This window comes from Amblyomma maculatum, chromosome 1 (assembly GCF_055883805.1).
Source record: "Amblyomma maculatum isolate TAMU_Amacu chromosome 1, ASM5588380v1, whole genome shotgun sequence".
NCBI lineage: Eukaryota > Metazoa > Arthropoda > Arachnida > Ixodida > Ixodidae > Amblyomma > Amblyomma maculatum.
Genome location: NC_139344.1, coordinates 325,813,831 through 325,832,030, shown reverse-complemented (window position 1 = coordinate 325,832,030; position 18,200 = coordinate 325,813,831). Strand labels below are relative to the sequence as shown.

At 47.7% G+C, this 18,200-nt stretch overlaps 2 protein-coding genes across 2 annotated transcripts in view; one reads left to right on the top strand and one right to left on the bottom strand.

Moving 5' to 3' along the window:
* Positions 1-3: 3 nt before the first annotated feature.
* LOC146207334 (U6 snRNA-associated Sm-like protein LSm8) lies at positions 4-9,694 on the top strand. Its single transcript, XM_084585976.1, has 4 exons — positions 4-290; positions 587-627; positions 5,334-5,461; positions 9,520-9,694. Exons 1-4 carry the CDS (start codon positions 260-262, stop codon positions 9,608-9,610), a joined length of 291 nt encoding a protein of 96 aa, XP_084442102.1. The 5' UTR covers positions 4-259; the 3' UTR covers positions 9,611-9,694.
* Positions 9,695-9,761: 67 nt separating this feature from the next.
* Positions 9,762-18,200, bottom strand: part of LOC146207333 (oxysterol-binding protein-related protein 9-like) — a 62,131-nt gene continuing 53,692 nt past the window's right edge. Inside the window, exon 20 of the mRNA XM_084576576.1 lies at positions 9,762-10,314. Coding sequence (XP_084432702.1) covers positions 10,222-10,314 — 93 coding nt within the window. The 3' untranslated portion in view covers positions 9,762-10,221. The remainder of the gene's footprint in view (positions 10,315-18,200) is intronic.

Here is an 18,200-nt window from a genome sequence, read left to right as displayed (position 1 = left end):
CATGGCTGTTTTCTAGGAAGCGGTATAGAAGCGGAGTAGTCCGAGTAGTGGCACCTTGTATATTCATTAGTTTCCGTGAGCGTGTGACTAGTTTGGTTAAATTTCGTGTAGTTTTCGCGTAGTCAGCAGTATTTGGCGCTGTGATGTTGATATCGCCATGAACGGACATTTAGCTCGGTTGTGAACTGTTGCCTGATACTGCACCTTGGCGCCAAGACCCAAACCAATTGTCGTTTTCTTACCTGTCCCAGTGACAACGATGGCTGCGTCGCTTGAAGGATATGTCAATCGTATCCTTTTTATTTATTTGTCAATTCCACGTGATGTAAGGAGGGAATGTTTTGGTTATGGTGTCACAGTTCAGAAGGCACTGTACTGAGATGTGTGCGACTCATTCTCGCCGCCTATTTGCTTACATAATTTGATTTGAGTGCAAGATCGTAGTTATCCATGTATATTCCTTTTTGGTAGTTACGATAACGTGAATTAAATTAATAATCACTTTCTCACAAGGCTGTAGCGCCTGCTAATGGGTAAACACTGTCTGCACCCGTCATCATAAATTTCCTTCACTTTCATTTCCTAGATACAGTATCGATCATAACTGCTGACGGGCGTCACATTGTGGTGAGTTCCATTTATAGCCAAATATTCTGCATGTTTTGGCTTTCACTACTACTTAGTAATAGTTTCAATTTTGCCTGTGTAACAGAATTATTTTAGTAGGGAGTTCAGTGTGTGTATTTGTGTAGCAATCTTACGCCACCGCTGCATGCTACTAAAACTGCATGGCGCCGAGCTGACACTCGAGCACGGAGTAGTGTCAGCTCCCGACGTTGCACATGGAACTTCGCCACGGGAAATGTCTCCACGACGGCGAGCATTTCACATATGCAAGATAAGGGAGAAAGGTGATGGCACTACTGAGTCTTTCCTAACGAATGCATCGCGTGTAACATCTGTCTGGCAGCAGGAGCAGTGTGTGCATAGCAAACTGCTTTTAGAGTGCTTGTGTTCTGTGGACTGCTGCGTTGGTCTCCGTCTCTGACACCAGTTACCGAGGTGTCTCACGCAGACTTCATCATTGTCAACTGCGTAGACATTTGTAAGAAGTAATCATCTGGAACCAAGTTTCTCAAAAGCCGTCCATCATGGCTGTGCTGCCAAATGCATTGCTGTATACGCAGCTTTTTTTTGCGTGAAGCATTTGTCGGCATGCTTTCTTGATGCATGCTTGTGCACACTGCATGAATGTTGATGGCCTAGTTTTTCTCTCTTCGCAACAGCATACATAAATGGAAGCCAATGAAATGCTTCAGAATCTGCATTGTCATTTTGTTGACAGGGTGTTGTCAGTAGACCCGATGTCTCCATAGCATGCTTCAGCAATATTTTTGCCTGTAGTTCTGTCTATTCTTTAATACCTTGACAGTACTAATAATTCTTCAAGGCCAATATTGTACAAGCATAAGAAATGCATAGTACTCACTTCAGATGACAGCAGATGAAGCTGCCTCGCTTGTGTGCTTGTTTTATTTATTTGTTTACCCACAGCGCCAAGGGGCATTACAGTGGTGCTTTTGAATTAAGAACTTATTTCTGCTTTAGCTGTCATCAGGGAACCAAGCATTCTTCGAGGCACTATGCAAGTGCTAGTTCAAGCTTGGTTGCGTGATGCCAGCGTCGCGTCTCCCCGAGCCGTCGAGGCTACAGGGGAGAAACGTGGCGGGTGATGCCTGTTAAATGCCGGCATTAGCACCCTTCATTCCGAACGAATTGCAGGATGGGAGCGGCACAGGGCATGCACTTTTTCAGTCAATGCCTTTGTCCAGAAAGTTAAAAAGATTTGATTCAGCAGGTTTTGGTTCAGGAATAGTGGTGTTGTTGCCTGTTATGGAGGATGAGATGAGAAGAGAACAGGTTAATGATACATTAAAGAAGTGGAAGCTGCCCCTTGAATTAGAAATGAATTGTTGCTCTGTTGCTCATCAGAAAGCATTTCTCGTGGGTTCACTATTGATGCATTGATTTGACCGAAGCACTGCATTATACAGCATGAATGTATTTCCAACTCACAGGCGAAGAGGTCCAAACACTGTATATTACCTCTCTGGTGCATGTTACTTCTGATAACTTACATGAAGGACACCACAGCTTCTTACTTACAGTGAGCTTTAGTTCCAGCCTTTCTAGGGCATCTTCTTCCTTGAATGCAAAGCTCTCACTTTTCATGGCTTGATCAATCCTGCTATGAAACTTACAAATGTGAGCTAGCATAGACTTTTGCCTCTGTCTTACCAGTGCTATTCCTTCCCAAAATAACTGCTTGTGGGGCTAGGTGCATGATACCCAGAACAGTGGCTCAACAAGGACAACACGAAGAGAGAAAACACAACACAGGTGCATACAACTAATTGTGGTACAATCAAAGGAACCTAGATTTCCTCTTTCACACCCAAGCACAACTTCCTCCTCTACACCCAAGCACATCAAACGCACACTCCTCTTCTATATTTAAGGAAAATAAAAGTCAAGCAAGCAGATCTTTGTGAAGCCGCACCACAGACGGTATACTGCAGCGCGCCACAGATGCATCACGAGAGCGCTGCGCTTGCACGAAAGGGAGCAGGAATAGCTGTGCAAGGAGAACGCACGGGCCCCATTTTCCCAATTTTTTTTTTTTTTTTTTTTGTCTAAGTTTAAGTTTTGCATTGGGAGCAGCTGCGCCTATGTCACTGGGACTGCATGATGGACTACGCAATGGTGCTAAATATAGCAAACAGCTTCAGTGGACTTTAATTTCCCCATAGTCGACAAAACGAGACTTATACCACATGTTGCTTCCCAGCAGCATTTTGCTGGACTCACTTTGGTGGTGAGACACCTTTAACTCGGTAGCTTTAAAGGGCACATGAGGCAGATAATTCGCCACTGTCATTAGTTTCAGCGTTGGTATCAACGTTGCGAATGAAAAACCACGAGCATTGTGCTGGCAGGTGGTACTATGCTGATCATTAGATGGTTTGTGTGACTTAATGGGACCACTTGATATCAGAAAGTTATAAGGACCCGCCAACTCAGGTTGCTGATACTTGAGGTAAAAGGGTGGAACAAGAATCAACCTTCCAGTGCTCTTGGATGCCGAGTGAGGCGTTCTATACTATAAGGCACATTCATACGGTTTGGTTAAAGTAAGGGTTTATATGCCAGATGGTAGCCTGCGCTATCCCATCATACCCTTAAAGGCGGAGCTTAAGTGTGAACCATAATTTTTTTCTGCTCCTGTGCATGTTGCGGCCTGCCTGAGTGGCCTTTCTTCTAAGTAATGTAAGAACAAAAAAGTATGTAAAGTGATACCTCGGGTAGCTCGTTGAAAAAAAGGAAAAGCAACTTGGATTGTAGTGGTACACTTTGATATGCATGCTTGTCTGCTGCTAGTGCTGATGTGGACGGTGTCAGGAGCCAAGACTTCTTGATAGTGCAACAAGGAGGACGAGACATCGGACGGGGAGCAGCAGGGAGAGTGACGAAGAAAGGACGTTTATATACACTTTTTACATGATGAAGTGTATACAGGTCAAGAAGAGAAAACAGAGCTTACTCAGCTCACTGATCGTGGATACAACTCCACTTCTTAAATATGGTTTGTTGTCTCCAGCTAGGGAGCTAGGGAAATAGAGTTCATGTTGGGCAGTTCAATCAGGGAGACACTTGCGAGCATTCGAGGTGCCGCCCACTGCCGACGATGCTACTAGAGCCTCCTTGCACAGCTTCATGTGGCAAGAGTGAACTTCCTTGGTAGCGATGGCAATCTTGAGCTGACAAATGCAGTCCAAGATTCTGAGAAGTTCGCCCCCCCGGCAAAGGCCACTACCACACTGCTCTTAATTCTTGGAATTTCACGAGCACTCCCGTTCGGCGAAAAGCTGCATGCTTTTGCATTCGCCAACAATAGGGAAAATTTTCTTGTGGTTACCCCGGCGAGTGCCAGGCAGGTAATTAAACATGAATGGGTGGCTTCCCGGAATGGTTGGCGGCCTGGCGAGGTGATTGGAGAGGACTGCCTCCGCATGTGGCGACGATGTGGCCTCCGCACGTGGTGGCGATGTTGCCGCTGGCACGATACCTTCAGGCTGCTGCTCGCTGGCCTGGCTTGATTCCTGTCGTCGGTCGCTGAAGCTGGAACCCCGATCATATCAGTACCCCCTCTGCCATGCTGCTGTAGAAAGCTTGTGTTCTCTATGGTGGGCCGAAAACATGCTCACTTCTTGGCGCTACCCCTTTGCACTTAGTGACATTGCAATAAAAGAAAGAGAAAACAGGCCAAACTAAGCTTAGTTAAAGCATTGAGCAGTAGATGTCATTCCTCAGTTTCACCCTATTTTTCTCTTCTGCTTGTTCCTTCTCTTTTGATTTCTCTCTTCATGATGGCATCCCTCCATTTTGTCTCCTTTCTTTCTGATTTCTTTTCTTCTGTTCTGTTCTCTCCTCCACACTTCTTGCTCTTGGCTTTGCGTGTTTTGGTTTGGCACCAATCAGAGCACCATGATAAGGGAAGCCAAAAAAGAAGCGCTACTTACTTACCTATGGGGCAGAAACATGAAGGCTAACGAAAAGAGTTGTACTTAAATTGAGGACAGTGCAGAGAGCTATGGAATGGAAAATGTTAGGTGTAACGCTAAGGTGCAGGAGTTCTGCAGAGCAGATAAAGTGAGAAGAAATGGGCATGGGTACAGGACCAGATTAATTGGAGGGATATGGGAAAAGCATTTGCTTTGCTGCGGGTGTGGTCCAGAAGGTGATGATGGCTGCAAATGTCCCGCCGCAGTGGTGCAGTGGTTAGGGCGCTTGACTACTTTGCCCAAGGATGCAGTTTCGAATCCTGGCCCTGGTGACCGCTTTTAGAGGGAGGCGAAAAGCTAGGCACCCATGTGCTCTGCGATGTCAGTACGTGTTAACCTCGGGTGGTCGAAATTTCAGGAGCCCTCCATTATGGTGCCACTCATAGCCTGAGTCGCTTTGAGATGTTAAACTCCATAAACCAACCATGACTGCAACTGGCTTCAGTTGCACAATGACTATGGGTGGGTACCTGTTAACGGCTCTAAGTGTAAAATGCAGTGCCTTTAAGAACTAAAAATGCTTGCTGCCATTGTGCAATAGCAGATGTGCACGAAGCAAACAGGGTGAAGTTTGAATAGTAGTTGGGCCATGGTGTGTGCTGTTCTCTTCCCAACTGTGGCATGAGCCCTGAAACAAAGCTGAGTGCCATTTGCCATCACAGCTGTGATGGAAATACTGATAGTCCTCCTGATTCTTCTGTACTCCACCAGGGCACGCTGAAGGGTTTTGACCAGACCATCAACCTGATCTTGGATGAAAGCCATGAGAGAGTCTACAGCTCGGACCATGGTGTGGAGCAGGTGCCCCTGGGCCTGTACATAGTGCGGGGGGACAATGTGTAGGTCTTTCACAACATTTAGTGCAGTTGTCTGGAACGTGCAATGGAATTCTGCTTAACTCGAAAGGGGTCGTAATAGGTCCTTGGCCAAGTGTCATGGCATAGTGTATTGCTGTCCCAGGTGGGAAGAAACTATTGCATCTTTCATCCCTGTTTAAAACTATACAATGTTGAAAATGCAGGAAGGTCTATCATAATGAAGCACTAAAGAGGGATCATTTTATTAGTTTTCAAAACTTGCAGGAAAAAATGTGCATGCTTTCATTAAAGGTAAGAATTCAGATGCGAGGATGCCAGTTGTGTGAATTGTACCATCCCTGTGCTCATTTACAGTTCTAATGAGAAAAAAAGGCACAGCTAATGTAAAGTGCCAGAAGTCTCTGTATGATGTGGATGTCAGTAGCCTTGCACTTCCTTCCCATGGCAGAAGTGGAGGCATCTTTGCCACTTTGCTTTTACAAAGTTTCTTGCATGCAGTACACATGTGTACTACCACGTTTCTTCTGCTTGCGCTGTGGCTGTCACTGAACATCATTTATTGCTGATGTCAATGACAATGTGCTGTTTGAAAAGTTGCTGCATCCATCAGAGTGTGTGCCGGTGTAATGTAATACGGTAGTTGCCCAGAATATTACGGCACTGCTGTCATTCCAGGCATGAGTGGCAATTGTGGTCGACTTTTGGACAATGTCAGATTTTCACTTTTGCTTCATATGTCACTGCTTCTTTGCACTCCGCACTTGCTTCATCTCATTCTGGAAGGTCCGCTCTCTTTGTCACGTTATGTCCCCAAGGATTCAACATCCTTACATGTTGCTCATATTCTGCTGCTTCCTGGTGTTTCTGTGCTTCATTATTGGTCTTCTATATTTGTAGCCTTTTCCATTTCTGCACTATATATGGTACTGCGTCCTCCTGTTGTAGGGCACAATGAGCAGTGCTATTACATCTATGTGCCTCTCTCCACATGTTTTACTGTACTAAGGAGACATACTCCATCTTATATGTACCAAGCAACATCGGCAAACCTGCAGAAGTAGTACGTCCTCCGATGTCACTCATGCCTTTCAAACAATGGGTAACATAAAATAAAGTGCTGGCATTGCAAATCACTCATGGCAACCAAGTGACCAGTTACAGTAAAATCTCAGTGATATGAATTCGGTTGATACGAATTTCGGGATGATACGAATTCGCGAAATTCCCCAGCCAGAGTGCAATGTGTACAATGCGAAAAATTTCGGATGTTCCGAACACTGTCCCGCGCCACTACGGATGATATGAATGCGCGAACTGTGACCGCAACCTTGAGCATTACGCAGTGCCCGCACATCGTTGACTCCGCGATCGCCAGCCGTGCTGTATGTACGCATCACGAGCAGTTTGCAGTGACGCGTGGTCCGCACCTCGCCTACGTTATTATTTTGTTTGGCTCACGTCGCGAAAAGCTTTCAGTGGCGCGTGGCCCACAAACCACAGACGTCGCAACTGCCGTAGCTGGCGGCGGCCCACGTGGCGGGTGCGCACGGACTGGACATCGCTGGCTTCGCGATGCCGATCCGAGAGCAGTTTGCGGCACCACGCCGCCTGCGTGTCGCCATCTCCAGTCATGCTGTATGTGCCGCGAGAAGTATGCGGAGGCAGGTGGACCGTACATTTCAGGCATCGCGATCGTTTTCCACGCCGCAAAGTGTTTGCAGTGGCTGGCGGCCGTGAGTAGTAGTCGGCGGCGCACGCAGCGGGCGCGCATAGGCTGCACATGACATCACGACCGCTAAGCACGCTGTACGCATCGCGAGCAGTCTGCGGCGCCGCACGGCTGGCATGTCGCCATCTCTTGTCATGATGCGAGAAGTCTGCGGAGGCACACGGCCCTCGCTTCGCCGACGTTGCGATCGTCTGTCGCGCTGCGTGCGCCACGAGTGCCGAACAGTGAGCGCGCGACTGTAATAAGCCTTCTCGAATGTAAACAGATATGCACGACTGCTTTTTCTATGCTTCTGCATACTTATTTTCTTTCGTTTTGATGATACGGATGATACAAATTTTTTTGCGACCCTGTGAGATTCGTAACACCGAGGTTCTACTGTATTAGGCTCTCTGATAATTTTCGCTGACTGTGACCCACTACTTGAACACAAGTGAACTATGAGCAATTGGGTTTGCCAGTCGCATATTAGCCCGCTGCATGTCACTCCTTTGATGTCTCAATGTGTGACAGCATGAAAATATAGTATGAGGTGAACAGCTTTAAGAACTTCTTTGCCAGTCATGATACTTGAGCTTTGTCACGATGCATGGTACTTGTTAATTACTTCTTGGCCATGAACATGGCTGGTGTGAGCGTGTGCACCAGCTTTGGCAGCATTGAACATTATGAAGCATTAGGATGGCATTGCAACATGATGTATGAAACTGAGTATAATTAATGTGCAGCACATGTCTAGGGATGTGTATCAGGATGTGTGACATCGAGAAACGTGATGACTGTTATGTGGAACTGAAGTTGTTCTTTGTTAATCATATTCGTGTTTTCCTTCCATGCTACACTTTCTGCCTGTGGCTGTGTTTGCCATTCTATTAAAGGGCTATGAGCTACTCAGGTTTTTATGATGGCTGCTTAAGGGTATGTGCCACCCTTCAGATGTGCGATATCAGCAATGTGAATGTTAGGCACACATCAGGCATTTCAGTGAGAGCCATGATAGAATGAAATTGTCAGAGTTTTCACTCTCTTCTGTAGCTAGGCGACAGGAGCTGCTGCACCACGACACAGTGCATTCTCGTGAAGTCCTGCTTTCACAGCTATACTCTGTTTCATACATCAGGTGCAACGCAGAGAAAGCTACACAAGTAGTACGCAAGAAAAAACAGAGAGGCGTATCACTACGCGCTCGTTTCGTGGCAGAGTGGTTTCTGCGGAAACGGGCTCTATTCCGAGCATACACGTTTGCAATAACTTGTTTCGGGTGTCTGGACATCTTCGCAGTGCGGATCTTACAGAAAAAATCCGCTCCGAAGAGACAGTCGAGGTCGCTGCGTTGTGCAGCGCGGAGGGCACTGCTGGCAGGGTTGCGGGGCAGCGAAAACTTGACACAAACGAAAACGACAAACAAAACATACAAACTCGCCGAATCCGATCTTTTCTCCTTAAAAAAGGTGCTTTTTGTGGAGTTGATGACAAATGTAAGATTTATTAAGCTTGCAGACAAAGCAACTATTATTTCCTGTCGTCAAGAGCAGGCACTATTTTTCATCACGGATGTTGGGAGCGCAAACAAGGGCTCTAGCTTTGGCAGTGTTGCACTTGATGTATGAAACGAAGTATAGATCGTAAATGTTTCAGAGGCCAGCACCTTAAGACAGTGCTAAGATGTTGTTAGCAACAATTACAATAAGAAACATTAAATACATATAACATCAAAAGAGGAAAGTGTTTCAAAGCAGGACCTCTGCACAGTTTGGCCCTTTTGGTCTGGCACTGTGTTGTTCATTAGCATTCTACATGTAGCAATAATTACAATAAGAAACATTAAATACATATAACATCAAAAGAGGACAGTGTTTCAAAGCAGGACCTCTGCACAGTTTGGCCCTTTTGGGCTGGCACTGTGTTGTTCATTAGCATTCTACATGTAGGTAGATATTTTAGATGTAAAACTATGTTTAGAACCTGCTGATGTGATCTTTTTTTTTGCATTTCTTGTCTGTAGTGAGTGCATGTGTGGTCAGTCCCTACATTACTGTGTTGATGAATCAATATCATCAAATAGTGGAGGAAGAAACCAAAGAGGTCACGATGTTGTGACAGCATGTCCTCTGTTGGCTTCAGCCATAAATATTCAGTCTGTTGTTCGCATTAACCAATTTTAATTCAAACAGGCATGGGCATCTGTTCTGAAATATTTTAGCATATCTTAATCAGTTTTGTTTCCTTGTCACACACGAGATTCAAAGACTTCCAGGATCACCAAAAAGGATTTTTGTCGTTTGTCGCATTTTTCATCAGAAGGGAAATGCAGCTGACCGAGTATATTTTACTGCTTACCGTTGTGCAGGGTTGTCGTCGGGCAAGTGGATGATGAGCTAGACATGCACCTGGACTTGGCCAACATGCGTGCTGAGCCACTGAATGCAGTGGTCCACTAGCAGCGGCGCCATCGTCGCACCTCTTCTGGACAAATGCCCTGGTGGCGAAGGGCTGCTCTGCAGTAAAATATTTTATGAGCTTTTTGCCCTGTCACATTGTGCGGCCTACTTAGGTTCAAGCCATGCAGTATTGCTGTGTGCTTTTCAGCTGCAAGAGAAATACTAGTTGCGCAATGTAGTGTGCCAATGGAGGAAGAAACGGGAAGGAATCACTGGGTACCTCTTTCTTCTATTTTTTATTTGATCATATTTTAGAGCAGAGCCACCTTTAAACACAGACCAGGTAGCTCTAAAGTAGATTTGTTTCCTGCTATCATGGTGCTGCACTGCACTCAGTAAAACTGTGTGGCCAGAGGCTTTCTTTTCCTTCTTTCTTAAAATACTAGTTCACTTGCTGTGAATGCTGTCCTTCATTGCCATGATTGCAGAGTTATGCAACGTGTGGCAATACGACCAATGACTAGTGTGGCTTACACAAGGCAAATAAAAATGGGAAATCATGTGCATGCACTTTTGGGAATGGCTTGAGACTCAGGGCTTCTAGAGAAAGAATTTTATGTGCTGGTACACTTATGGGAAAGCAATGCTTTCCCTACTGAAGTCGCGTCTTGCTAGTGCAGGTTCCGTTGAAGGTTCCCGGCACTTTTGGGCCTTGTTTTGAGGTCAGCCTTGTAGAGGAACATGTCCCCTTCTTTCTTGAATAGCTGCAATAAAAAAAATGCTTATAATTGCAGTATTCAAGGAATTCAAATAAACCACATTGGTATTTGTTTGTTTATTTATTAATGTACCTATGTTGCACTCTAAGGGCATTACGTTAGGGAAGTATTGCACAAAGAAGTGAAGTGACAGTGTGTACATGCAGAACAATAGTTCAAATGTCAAGGCTTGATTGACAAGCGAAAACCAAATGTCTTGCGTCACTTTTCCAAATTATGCTTTTTATTACAAAGCCCGTGCTATTTACTGCAATATGTTGGTACCGTGATTTTGCTTGTTCAGTCAATAATGTGATGAACACGCGAAACCTAGTTTTAGGGAAGGAAGCACGTAAATTTGTTGGCCAAAAGGACCGGGGGAACACAAAGCCTCTGTTTGGCTTCTTCAGCTGGTCCCGAATAATCAAAAAGCTTAAGCCAGACTGACATATGTAGTGTCTCGATCAATGCCTAGCTCGCTGTAATTCACAAACTGCACTCATTCTTCCAAGTGTTATTTTCTGCATGTGCGAAATTTCCCTCATTAAGGCAGAACTCTGAAACTAATGTGGAACATCCCTCTAAATATTTTAGTCTTGCCAAGAAGTCAAATCCAGCAGGATGTCAACCTTGTTCTGCCCCCTCCTAGCTATATACATGCTATTCCAGTGGACAAAGCCGGCTCTCGCAGCGGCATTTCTGTGCGAGGTTTTGATAGCATCTGCCAGATGGTAGTCCAGCATGCCACGCAGGGCACGCTGGGTCAAAACAGATGAGGTTGCGTGCATGTGCACAGAGCACTTGTAATTTGCAGTCGATAAGCTGAGCAGACTATTTCTGGAGCACTAATGTGGGTCCAAACTGCTGCACTAGTGTGAGACTGATTATCTGCGTGAGATCTAGTCCCAACTTGCGCATGCCATCGGTTGGAAGCTGAACCGTCAACCTACACAGGATCGGGTGTCTAACTCGTCAATGTCATGCGGCTGTGCTATCGTGCTATCACACGTAATCAGCGGTGGAACGTGTTTGCCTTTGGCAGTGATTTTAAAGCGAAAGCCTTTTATGTCTCATCACTAGCGAAACCATCCGCTGTTCACGGAACGAAATGGTACGAAGTCTCGGGTTGGTCAAGCAGTACCGTGACATCATCACTCTGGAGACTGGTCAGGAAAGAGCGCCGAATTCGAAATTGAATGAGTGATGCAATCAGCAGTTGTTACACTGAAAAAAAAGGGGGGGGGGGGGGTTAATCAAGAATGACAACAAACAAAATTAACCATGGCACATTTATGCTTCTACCTTCACTGCACGTATAGTAATTGTGCCCTCAACATCTTTTTGGTGAATGCTGCCGTAGTATGAATAAAAACTGAAGGGCTGTACACCAGTATGAACTGTGAAATTGGAGCTAAAAATGGCATATAGAATAGAAAGGGGGAGCATGGATGCTGCACTACTGGGCAAATTTTAGTGCGTCCACTTATGTGTCAACTGCACCAGACGAGATTTGCTGCATTGTATATTTATAAGATGGCCGCAACTGCGCCAAAGTGTGCCAGAATGAACATTTATCTGGGTTTCGTAGCATATCTGACAGTCCAAAGCTTTAAAGGGTCGAAATCGGGGGCGCTTGCGAGAAATCGTGGTCGCTGAGGGTTCAAAACGAGGCACTCTGCAGGAGTCTGAAGCAGATCCCGTAAGCTTTTGGCGGGGCGTGTACCGTATAAATAATTTGTAAAAAGAAAAGTTACGATCGAAGAGCCCTGCAACCAAGTTCCTGGAAGCACAGGTGGGATTCTAGACTCGGACAAGGGCGAGGACGAGATGGCGAGCGTTGGAGATGCACGACAGGACGAGGAGGAAGAAACTTCATTACATTATGCGAAGCATTCGAGGCACGCAGGCTTCCTGGGTCTCCGCACGACCCCACTCGCGATCTAAAAGTTCATGTGATGTTGATCCATGACGTATGCGGCCTGGCTGACGACTATCTTCGGCCTGACCGGGTCCGCTGACCGCAGTGAGGTCTCCCAGTCCTCCCAGATTCGGAGAGGCACCTGATTCTTGTCTTGGCCGCCGAGTCGATTTTCTTTGGCCGATCGCGGCTCTCCCGCGGTACTGGGTGGGTGAGTTTCGCCCTTCAGCTGCCGTCGCCCTGTACCTCATGGCGGCGGCATGACCACTAAGTGTGCGTTAGCGTACACGCGACTTCTACGTGCCGCCGGCAACGGAGGTTTTCAGTGTTCCCCTCCGCGCTGCCTCCATGCAAGCAGCGGTACCCACAGTTTTTCCCTGCTGCTGTTCGCGATCTTCGCGCGGCGACCCCCGCAGACCTGTCTGCTGCCTGCTTTTCGCATACTTCGTGTGGACGAAGGTGCTTTCCGGAACACGTGCTGCCCTGCTACCAGTTGTCCAACCCGCCGCGCTGCTGCAGCGATTCTCCAGCTGTCTCTTCAGCTGCCGCGGTGGCTTCCTGCTGCAGTCCTCGCTACGCCCGAGCGTAGCACCAGGACAGTGCGCCTAGCTTCCCTGCTGGCCCTATCCAGAATGCTTGCCTGCCGCAAGTCCCCAGCCGCCCGCGTGCAACTCCCGGTGACAGCAGCCTTTCTCCAGTCTTCGCGTTCACCTCGGACGTTCCCGCTGCATTGGGTGGCGATTACGGTGGCGGACCACGTGGAGAGGGCGACTCCCAGTGCCCGGAGCTCTTCGCGGTGTAGCCTCGGACCAGTTACCGGCATGATGCTGTTGGGATTCAACGTTCCCTTGCATCATCACTGGAAAGGACCTTTCGGACCGACCCATGTTGCGAGAGGCAGCAGACCAGCTTGTCATCACTGTTTCGCCATCGCTGTTGTCGCGCTCAGAGCCAAGCGGCGCCCACTTTCCATATCAAGCCTTCACGTCCACGTATCGGACTCCTCGTGGCGCTCCCACACGCCTCGGCGTGCCCGATCCTCCTTCCTGGAGCTGCTGTTCCGGCGCCGCCAGCTGCATAGAGCTCTCTGCCCTAGATTATCGGACCTGTACCTTGGCAAGCCACAGGTCCTGTCCTGATTTCGTTCCTGCCGTCCCTGTCGAGTGGTTTACTTCGCGCCCGTCATAGCCGACCTCACGTCAGTTACTTTCCCCCTGGCATCCCCCTCCCCCCAGTTATACTCCCGTTACTCAAAGCCATACACCAGGTTGGCAGCAGAAAGCGAGAATTTTCCATTATCAAGCAACTTATTGTTATTACTGTTGGCATTATTATTCACGACAAGCTCCTCAACAGGGCTTAGAAGCAAACACCTTGGGCTATGTATTTTTGGCACAGACTGTACAATTCCCCTTGATGTAAGACAATGATCGGCAAGCCACATAGCCGTTCGCCGGCACAGCTTCCCCCTTCCGCAATATTCCGTACGGAGAATCGGAGTGTGCTTTACTTGTGACGCCCCTAATCTGGGTCACAAATTGCAACGCGGGCTCGCGCTGAGTTGAGGAAGGAACGGACCAACATCCACGCCATATAGTTAAAAGCATATATTCTACGAAAATGGGCGTCTAGAGGAGGTAGTCTGATCGCTCACCATCCTCTAGTGTCGGTGCTCTGTCGCAATCACGGGCAGTGGCTCAGATCCTGGGCGTCGGTGATGCTGCTGGCCAGAGAGGCGACGTCGTCTTTATCATGGAAGCGGAAACGGGTCCGCTCTGTCAAGGCCAAAACAGGTCCAAGGCTCCTGTGTTTCCGCAGTCAGGGTGCCGTCGGTTGTCGAAAAAAAAAAAAACCCAAGCGGCTCGAAGGAGCCACTTCACTGTATTTCCGCTAACCCCATTTCGGGACTTGAACTTCGATGCAGCGAGGCACCTCTGTCCTCTGGCACGCAGTTTTTCTTCAGATCTCCGATGCTTTACGATACTACGGTCAATTCTTTTCGCCCCCAACGTCCTCGCCCGTCCGTCCCATTGGGGCAGGCCTGTGGTTCACGTGCGGAACTCCTGTGTATTGTAGCTATTCCTGCAGTTACCATGCTAGGAGGTCGCCTGTGTAGGAAGGGCAGAGGTCCGGCCAGAAAAGGGGGGATTAATCGAATCATCTGCTGAAGTTAGCGTTTTAAATTATCGGACTGTCAACAACTTTTGTGTAAATGAGCATTCTGTTTTGCATGGGCTATCTAAAAATTCTAGGGGGCACTTTGGATCGCTAAACTGCGGTGAGGCGAAAGCCTCTATCGCGCGGTGGTCCGAAGACCTCCACTACGGTACCTCTTTCTCTGTTTTCACTCCAACCTTCGCGATCATGGGATAGCGCAAGCTACCAGCCAACACATAAAGCCCCGCTTTAACCGAGCCGTATAAACGTGCCTGCGTGACCTAGGGATAACATGAATGCAAGGTTCTTGGCAGGCTGATTCTGGCATCACCCTCTCATATGAAAGGAGAGGCCCGAGTTGACATTTGCCAAACGTAATGTCAGGAAGCCCTACGTCCAGTTAGTGCTTGGCTATGTAAGCTGACAGCTACCGCCTCCCACGTAACGAAAGCGTTACGGGCGGACGGACGGACACGATTCGCGAGCATGAGTTAAAATTTCAAATACGCTAACTTTAAAATCGAGGTTTTACTGTGGCAACCCGCGTGCTTCAAATAAAGAGAACAAGCACATTGGTCTGCGTGAAAAGCGATATTTCTGCACTGCCAGCCAGCAGAAAGCATGGAAGGCCTGTCATCTGGAAACTTCAGTAAATGAGTTATATATAGAACCCTCCTGCCATACATTTTGCGCGGGATCGCGAAGGTAAAATAAATCGTGCTAGTCGGGAAACATATATAGTAGCCGAACAGATTTGAAAACTAGGGCCAGCGGAGTGTGATGTGTAATTTCAATATCAGCGCGTGCGAAATTTGTGCGTCCTTGTCAGCCACTCTTACCTTCAAGTGCAACATAATCATCTATAATTTGCAGCGCTATGTAGAATGAAAACTGCGCGCAGAGAACGGCCGCAGTAGCGACAGGTTTGACCTGAGCAGTTTTAACGCGACAGCTTTAAAGGCCCGTTCATCTAAAATCCGGCGTCGGCGGCCGCATGGCGGCGTTGTGAGCGAAAAATCACTAACATAGTGGTGGAAAGTGGTACCCGGCAGCTGACATGGCCGAACACTAACTGAAAATCTAGAGTTAAATGACATTACGTTTGGCAGGAGCTGCCAATTCTGGCCTCTTCTCTCACATGGGAGGGTGAAATTAGAATCAGCCTGCCATTTAGGCCCTTGCATTTTAGCCCTAGGCCACGCAGGCACGCTTATACGGCGGTTAAATCGGAGCTGTACACGCTATCGCGTCATATCCGCGCTAGCTTCATAGGCGGAGCTTAAGCGTCCTGCATAATTTTTTTCATGGTGACCGCTTTATTTCTATATATGCAGTTAATGTCATCCAAAAGCCATTCATTCAAGCCATAGACTCCCAAAGAAACCTAACGACATAAACAAATGCCTCTGTTTCCAAAAGGAAAAAAAAAAAAAAAAACGATAGCTGGGGTTTAGCTTTAGTTAAACCCGGTAGGTCGCGTAAGCAAAGCCGACGTAGCTTCTCTTTCTGTTCTTTCTTCTACCGGGCGGCGTGGCGTGGCTACCGACCGGGTTTACCTGACGGCTTGAAGAGGGGCCCCATCTGCAGTCGCTCTAAATGTCAAACTTGGCTACCGGCCGAGTTTACGCGACGGGCTGAAACCTCGCGTAGTATTGCTTACGCAATAAAAAAAGTGGCGGGGATTTACTCCTCAGACTTGGTTAACGGGCGAAAACAACCGGCGTGGTATTGCGTTTTGCCTCCTTGAGATCGGTTGGACGGGGTACTGTCTCGAAAGCCCGTGTGCTTGTCCAGGCGAGAGGGCGCCGCTACCACGCGGTGCGTAAAGCCCCACGCGGTGCGTAAAGGGGCTTTAGCGGTGCGGACAGTTTTCGGGCACGCGAAACGCTAGACTGTCGGACGATTTTGCTATGCTCTGAACCTCCAGATTAGTACTTCCGCACTAAAAAATAATTCCGCAGTTTATTCAGCTCTTCTTGCGCGTTGGTTACCGCAGCATAGTATCGTTTTCGTGCTTTCTCTTGGTAGGAGCGCTCTGCATGTCACTGAGCGATGGGGGTGCTCAAGCGCTGATATAGGCATTGACTGTTCTACCTGGATGTTCCACTAAAACCGGCGTGCCCGTCGCCATACCACGCTCGCGTACGCTATAAGTCGCCTGCAGCCTCTGTAGTGCTCGGGGCACAACTCGAAGCAAGGCAAGCCGCGTAGAATTAAAAATGCCTGCTGTTAGTTGCTGCGCGTACTGACCTTTGCGATGTATGATGCAGAAATTAATACTCCTAGAATTGAGGTTTAAGACGTTCTGTTACTGAGGCGGAGTACCGGGTTCGAACTCGACCGCGGTGGCTGCGTTTCGATGGAGGCGAAGCACAAAAGCGGCCGTGTGCTGTACGATTTCAGTGCACTTTAAAGATCGCCAGGCGGTCGAAACTATTCCAGAACCCTCCACTAGCTACGGCAACTTTTCTTTCACTCCAACCACACTCCATGTGTTTAGCGAGAAGTGTGACAGATACTGCGTCTTTACTGTTAACAGACCAATGGTGGAGATTCTATTGAATGGTATTCCATGGAAGGCACAGAGATCCAGGACCCTAATATCCAGCAAAATGAAGCGACCGGGAGTGTAACGGTGGTTTTCTACTGTATTATTTGAGAAAGCGTTTCTTGGCTGATATGTGGCGTCATCTGAGCATGTTACCAAAGCGTGTCACCAGAGCGTGTCCTCGTGAACTGGCACCAAAGAAAAAATATTGTCCACGCCTATAATCGAGCCGCCACCCTTCCGTATCCCAGAAGAGCACTCTATAACCACTACTCTACGCGGATATTTCTTAGTCTTTACTGACTGGCCGAATTTTCAAAAATGTTCCAGTTTACAGGCAAAATATCTTAATATAAAATATTTAAATTGGTAGCTTTCTCCAATACACTGATAAACTCAGGTACGTACACATGCCGAAATTTCAAAGCATCAATTACCTGTTATACGGAATCCCCAAAATATTCTCTGATAGCTCTATCAGCATGGCGAACAAACATTCGGAGTCTTCCTGTCCATAATTATCCTTATCTAGCGTAAGGATGCTGGAGGGGGTTGAAGAAATAAACCAAAACAAACAAGCAAAATGCTTTTGTTTTATTGCCAATAGCTAGTTGAGCTATTGAAACCTGTACTAGCCCCGACCAAGCCGTTTCAGCAAATTGGAATTGGTCTCCTCGGCCCCTTCCCTACTTCATCAGCGGGTAAAAGTGGGTCATCGTGGCCACCGATTACTTTACCCCCCTTACGCCGCAGCTAAAGCACTGCCTAATGGTACCGCAGGAGAAGTCATCAAGTTTTTCGTCGAGCGCATTCTCCTGTGACACGGCGCCTCCGAAGTGCTCATCACAGACAGGGGGACAGCATTTACGGCGGAGCTCACTCAAGCAATTTTGAGTGAGCTCCGCCGTAAATGCTGTCCCCCTGTCCGTGATGAGCACTTCGGAGGCGCCGTATCGCAGGAGAATGCGCTCGACGAAAAATTTGGTGACTCTTGAGTAAGCTCCTCCGTAAATGCTGTTCCCCTGTCCGTGATGAGCACTTCGGAGGCGCTGTATCACAGGAGAATGCGCTCGACGAAAAATTTGGTGACTCTTGAGTAAGCTCCTCCTAAAATGCTGTCCCCCTGTCCGTGATGAGCACTTCGGAGGCGCCGTATCGCAGGAGAATGCGCTCGACGAAAAATTTGGTGACTCTTGAGTAAGTTCCTCCGTAAATGCTGTCCCCCCTGTCCGTGATGAGCACTTTGGAGGCGCCGTATCGCAGGAGAAT

Bases quoted from the DNA above. Each gene is read 5' to 3' on its own strand.
- LOC146207334 (XM_084585976.1), top strand. From the start codon at position 260: ATGGCTGCGTCGCTTGAAGGATATGTCAATC. The intron at 628-5,333 runs GTGAGTTCCATT...GTACTCCACCAG, and splicing joins CTGACGGGCGTCACATTGTG to GGCACGCTGAAGGGTTTTGA. The intron at 5,462-9,519 runs GTAGGTCTTTCA...ACCGTTGTGCAG, and splicing joins ATAGTGCGGGGGGACAATGT to GGTTGTCGTCGGGCAAGTGG.